The 6,730-nt window shown below is 37.7% G+C and overlaps 1 protein-coding gene across 1 annotated transcript in view; it reads left to right on the plus strand.

Moving 5' to 3' along the window:
• Window positions 1-791: 791 nt before the first annotated feature.
• The window catches only part of BMX (BMX non-receptor tyrosine kinase), a 26,200-nt gene continuing 20,261 nt past the window's right edge, over window positions 792-6,730 (plus strand). The window contains exons 1-4 of the mRNA XM_042867730.1: window positions 792-929; window positions 1,903-2,007; window positions 4,089-4,170; window positions 5,935-6,054. Of these exons, the coding sequence (XP_042723664.1) occupies window positions 792-929; window positions 1,903-2,007; window positions 4,089-4,170; window positions 5,935-6,054 (445 nt within the window). The remainder of the gene's footprint in view (window positions 930-1,902; window positions 2,008-4,088; window positions 4,171-5,934; window positions 6,055-6,730) is intronic.

The raw sequence follows: 6,730 nt of genomic DNA on the forward strand, positions 1-6,730 counted from the left end.
TGAACAAAGTGAACAAGGGCATAATGAAGTGCATAGCTTAGTAGAACACTTTCCTTTGGAGCACCAGAGCATACGTGGCAAAGGACATTTGGCCTTTATACTTGGGTAAGATAACCTGAAAACATACTAAGCTTATAGAAATAATATAGATTTCATCCTTCCTAGTATTTGCTATTGTGTGATTATCGAGGTTAAGAAAAATACACTCATGCATGTACTTACATGTGGTGCAAGATTTTTGCTTCCTGATCTTTTCTACCTGTCACCATTCCATAAATGTGCATTTGTTACAGTTGAAAGAAAGAAATGGGAAATTTCCAGTTCAGGGAACAAACTTGTCAGCACTAGGTCTGTTTTTCTAGTCTGTAAATAGAAGGGTATTCTTTGTTGTTGTTGTTCTCTTTGCTGCTGTAATGACTTCCGTAATATGCTGCAGATGTAATACATTCGTGCATAAAGTAGACTGTGCTCTTTGCCAGAAAGCGTGCATGGCTGTAGAAGGAGAGATGCTCAGACAATGAAGTAACAAAAGTGCCTTATTTAGAAATACAGTATATATTTATCTTCATTTTCCTATGTGATTGAATCCCTTGAAGAATAAATAAATCAACTTCGTTTGTTTATGCAGCTTTAAACACATGCTTTGTAATCATGTATTACCATTGAATTTGAAAACACATATAGAAGACAATGACTCAATATATTCTTTATTGCTGTTTCTACAGTTGGTGTTGTCATATTTATTAATAGTGATAATAAAAATTTCTATGGTATTCTTTTAGGGAAGTAAAATGGAGAAAAAGATAATTCTAGAAGAACTTCTTTTAAAGAAGTCACAACAGAAGAGAAAAATGTCACCAGCTAATTACAAGAAAAGGTTGTTTGTTCTGACAAAAACAAGCCTTGCTTACTACGAATATGGCAAAGAGGTAAAAAGTCATTTTCTTAAGTAAACTATTCAAAGACATTCCTACCATCACCTCCTTCTTCTGGTGCAAAAATTGATTAGGAGCGATGCATTAGAATAGCAGGTGTACTTTGTCTTGAGTAAAATTGAAAAACTAGAGGGCAACATATTCTATTTTCAGTTCAGGAAATCACTTGGCTGCTTACAGCTATGTTTGCCATTGAGCATCTGTTTGCATCCTTTGCAAGACAACAAAACTTAAGCAAGTAATTAACAGTGGCATATGTTTACATACTGTCTTGAATTGGGATGTTTTCCTCATGCAGGCCTCCCTCTGAAGTGATATAAATAAGTGGCTTCAGAAATTACTTGTGTGAGGTATAATTGGTTCCCAATCTTATCCCTCATTCGTATAAAGCAGATGGTTAAGCTATCGATTTTTAGAGACTTACTGTGCATCACATGAGGGTAGATTTCACTCAGCAGATCTCCTGTTGGGAATGCAAATACATTACCCTGGCAACTTATTTCAAAGTTATTGCTTTCTTAGTACATTTGGGTACCTCCAGTGAGATATAATTCATTGGGATCCTGCATGGAAGCCCGTTGAGAATATGCTCCTGCACCTTAGCAAAAAAAATACAAATGCCACAACTAGGCTTCTGGTTTGCAGTTAAGGTGCCTTTCATTTCATTCCTCCTTTTTTCTCCCCTCATTCCCCTTTCGCAGCTGTACTCTTACAGTTGCAGCAGATGTTTTCTCAGATGTAAAGCCATGTCCTATAATTTGTAATTGACTTTAAAAGGAATTTGATTGATATATAAATGTGGTTAGGTCATCAAAAATGTTTTTTATTACTTTTTAAATTTATTACTTTTAACAACCATGAAGCCATGGCTTATCCAGCTTGAGACATGAAATTGCACAGAACAGTAAATCTAGAATATTCCATACTGAGTTAACATTAGTTTACAATCTGCTTTATTTTCCCTTAGAAAAGAGGAAGAAAGAAGGGGTCCATTGAGATTGAGAAAATCCGATGTGTTGAGACAGTGAATCTTGAGGAATCAACACCTCCTGTGAGACAGTATCCTTTTCAGGTTAGTCATGAAATTTGTTTCGTGTTCATTCCATGTGAAATATTCAAATCATCCTAGGATTACACTGATCACTCCTGTCCCAATTGCCAATACCTGCTACATCTGAGTGCCATAGATATTTCCAAAAAAATAGAAAATCTGTCCTTGTTACTGAAGTTGTGACCTTGTTAAAATGTTCTTACTTGACTGGGACAAAATTTGGGTCTAGAATTTTTTCTCTTATGTTCAAATTTCTATCATATTTGCTTTAATACAAAGATCAATACACTTATGTGATTATGATATCTGTAAAGCATAATCAGGGACTTAAAAAATCTCATTTTAATTCCCACTATCTCCACTCCCATCTTTTTGCCCAATGCCAAGTAGAGGTTTTGACTCAAGACTGCCTGATTACTATTCTTTTATTAGACCTCAGTCAGCAAATTCAAGGCTATGCTTTGTGCATGTACCAGAAGATGTAGCTGCACAAAGCACTGTTCAAGAATTAAATAAGGAAACTGTAACTTCAGATTTGCTGCTTTTTATCTCTTTCCCCAGCACGCTCTCCCCAGAGCCTCCATCAGTATCAGTTCTGTGAGCACAGGCAGGCAGTAGATCCCCTTGGAGTGCCACCTGAAGCAGCACAACCACCGACAGCAGGCTGCTTGATAGCGTCTTAATCCATGACCCTGCAAAAATTGCCATGGCCAAGGGCATCCTCTTGAGAAATGCTTAGTTTTTCACTTCCTACTTGCTCCTAAGTGTCATTCCTTTCTTCCTTTCCCTTTTCCCTCACTACTTTTGTGGCAGCAAATGGTGCACTGGTGTTAAATTACTGTGTATATCTCTGGAATTCACTACTCAGATAAGTGGGAAGAAGAATACACACTATAGTCACAGGATGGGGGACTCCATTCTGGGAAAATGTATCGCTGAAGGGGGGGGTTAGGATCCTGATAGCTGATTCTCATCAGTTCCGGTGTGATGCTGTGGCCAAAGGAGCTAATGGCATCTTTGGACATTGACAGAGGCACACACTGAATAAAAGCAGGAAGGCTATACTGCCTTTGTTTTGACACTACAGTGATCTGCAGGAGAATATTGAATCTAGTTCTGGTGACTCTAATTCAAGAAAGATGTTGTAAACTGAAGGGAGGTCAGAGGAGAGTGTCTAATGGATTGGCTAACATGCCTTAAAAAGAAAAGCTCACAGAGATCCACCATTTAACTAAATAAAGAGACAGAAAATAGATTGATCAGTCTGGTATGCTTACAAGAGGGAGTACACATTTAATAACAAGTGCTCTCCAGTGTAGGAACAAAGCAATAAAGCGATACTTGAAATTCATTGCAGATGACTGAAAAGCAATGTATACAAGGGAAAGGAAGCCCTGGACTTAACACATACACACTGCCTATACTAAGCATCACCCAAACAGCAAAGCAGATGTTAGTAATTATTAGATAGGCATCAAATGAGGCTAGCAGAAAGTACACTGAACACAAGAAAAATAAGCTGATTTTTTCATATTGTATAGCTAAATTACTGGACTACTTACTATGGGAGGTTGTAGATACTAGCTACTTGCTTTCAAAGGCAGTTGAGCTAATTTGCAGAAGAAAAACATATATCCAAGGCAAGAGAGTATGAATGCATAACCTTTGGATTAGAATTCCCTGATCCAAAACTGCCCCAAGCTTTTGCTCTGCCTCAGTGTTTGTTTCTGAGTACTTGAAGACAGGTGCTGGCCTGTATAACAACAGCCAGAAGCTTGAAGAGGAGTCTGGAAAAATTGAAGTGGAAAAAATGAGTTTCATTGTGAATTGTAAGGTCTTTTATACATAGAAGACAGGTCTATCTATAAATATTCTATGATACCCCTTTTTTCTTCAGTGGTTCTTTTGGATATGATCCATGGTGGTTAAGGCAGTATACGCAAGGCTTATGTGATGACAGTACTATATATGACCTCCAAAAAACATTGCTAAGTTGTAGAAGTTTGCTATCAACGAATCTTCAAAGCCTAATTTTGGTTTCCAAGTTCTGGCATTTTGGATTTTGGGTCGCATGCTCTCACCATGCTGGCAACCTCTTCCAGATCGTGTACAAAGATGGCCTGCTCTATGTCTATGCACCTGATGAAGAGAGACGGAACAAGTGGCTCGCGGCTTTGCATAGAGGTAAACACTAGCACTTTGTGTGCCACTGTATCCAAATAACCAAATAACTTCAGGGGAGATAGGAAAATACTCTGCTCTATCATTTTATGCCACTCATTCTCACCTTTTTTAAGTCTTACTCATACTTGGTTGAAATGCATTGGTATTTTCAAGAATGAGTTAGAAATTTTAAAAGATGAAAGCTTATTTTGGTATTATTTTTGAACATTTTAAAATTTCCCAATTTTTGTCATATCTTCCAACCAATGCAAGTTAATAGAGAGTTTTGGTATACTGAAACTGTTTCAGTATACCAGTTTTGGTATACTTACTGTGTTCAGTTTTGGGCTCCTCACTACAGGAAAGATGTTGAGGTCCTGGAGCGTGTCCAGAGAAGGGCAATGAAACTGGTGAGGGGTCTGGAGCACAAGTCTTATGAGGATCAGCTGAGGGAGCTGGGATTGTTCAGTCTGGAGAACAGGAAGCTCAGGAGAGACCTCATTGCACTGTACAACTTCCCGAAGGGAGGTTGTGGCGATGAGGGATTTGGCCTCTTCTCCCATGCAATGAGCAGGACATGGGGTAATGGCCGCAAGTTGTATCAGAGGAGGTTTAAATTAGACATAAGGAAGAACATTTTCTCTCAAAGAGTGGTCAGGCACTGGAATGGCTGCTCAGAGAAGTGTTGGAGTTGCTGCCCCTGGCAGTGTTCAAGAGGCATCTGGATGACGTGCTGTGTGATATGGTTTAGTGCTTGTGGTGGCAGTGGTGATGAGGAGACGGTTGGACTAGATGATCTTATGGGTCGTTTCCAACCTTGTGATTCTATGGTTCTATGATTCTATGGTTCTGAAGTAAAATCTTTTAAGATAAAATTTGCAAAGTATAAGATTGTGTGAGTGTTACATTTGTAATGACCGTAAGGCAAATAATAGCAAAAGCATTTCAGCTGCCTACAAGCCTTTTAATAAGTGTATGAAAATACTGGTCACCAAAGATGTGCTGATCCTTTCTGTCCTCTATTGCATGTTCAAAACTTTAGGGTTAAAAATAAGTCACCTCAGGAGCTTTGAAACCCTGTCCAGAAGCAATCACTTTTTAAAGTCTCACTCTACTCATCCTACATTTCTTTTAGCTGTTTTCTGAAGCCAAAAATGCTGTTATGACTTGCAGAACTAATATATCACCAGCACAGTAATTGCATTGGGGCTAGTTTTGTAGGGTAAAGCAATGTTTGGATTATAAATTAAATGTTTCTTTGATAGCATTTCCCTTTGGTATGCTTAAATGTTAGATATATTTTAGCAGATAAACAGATTGGATTTGCCATTTCAGGTATTGGGTATCTGATACTGAGTATCACGGAGTATCGTTTTCTTACAGTAGATAGTTCCAGGAAAATATTCAGTATATTTTGATATTAAAAAATATATTATTTTTATTATTGATTGTGAAATATTTGTAAGATACATGATTTGGAATCATAGCTGTTGCATCCTACTTTGTCTACTGATTGTTTCATAGGACTGCACTGCGTCTTGACACCCAGATGTCAAAAAAGGAGGTAGCTGGTGGGTGTGGAATTCAGACTTGAGCATATATGAAGAAATATAGAATAGAGAACAAAATAGGATGGAAAATGAAATATGAGGATGTGTGTCTAGAGCTAGGAGTTAATAAGCATTAGGAGGTCCCACAGTTGAGTGCAACAGGTTCTATTAAGCAAAAGGAAGATTTCAGTGTTGCAGCTTTTTGTGTTTACTGTGTTCTCTTTATGTTTTCCAGAAATTAAAGAAAATACCAATTTACTAAGCAAATATCATAAAAGATTCTTCACCAATGGGAGGTTTCTCTGTTGCAATCAGACTTGTAAAACGGCCCCTGGATGTACAACTTGGGAGAAATGTAATGTCTTCTTTTGTTTCTATTTATCTAGTCTCAGTGATGCTTTTCACTATATGCCAAATCCAAATGGGAACACTAATGCTGACCCTGCTAAAGAGTTTCTCCCCTTCTTTCTGAAAAGGGGCTACAAGAAAGAAGAGGTCAGACTCTTCAGCAGTGTCTGTTGTGATAGGACAAGGGGAAATGGTTTCAAACTAAAAAAGAGGAGATTTAGATTGGATATAAGGAAGAAGATTTTTATAATAAGGGTGGTAAGGAACAGTTTGCTCAGTAAGGTGTTTGGTACCCCATCCCTGGAGCCATTCAAGGTGAAGCTGGACAGGGCTCTGAGCACCCTTATCAAGCTGTAGGTGTTCCTGTTCATTGCAGAAGAATTGGACTACATGGCCTTCCAACTCAAATAATTCTATGATTCTACGAAAATGATATCTGTTTTGTTTGATCTAAGAAGATGGTGACATTTTTACCCACAAAATAGTCAAAATGGAAATATTTTCTCCTTTATGCTTAAAATCTCTAGATAAATTGTAGTATTATGCTCAAAGACTCCTCAGTTGATGAGGTTCCCACAACCAGACAGGTAGAAACAATGTGATTTAACTTGCAATATATATATGTATATGTATATGTATATGTATATGTATATGTATATGTATATGTATATGTATATGTATAT

The sequence above is a fragment of the Lagopus leucura genome, unplaced genomic scaffold (assembly GCF_019238085.1).
Source record: "Lagopus leucura isolate 7727_CA_CO unplaced genomic scaffold, USGS_WTPT01 Super-Scaffold_100001, whole genome shotgun sequence".
Classification (NCBI taxonomy): domain Eukaryota; kingdom Metazoa; phylum Chordata; class Aves; order Galliformes; family Phasianidae; genus Lagopus; species Lagopus leucura.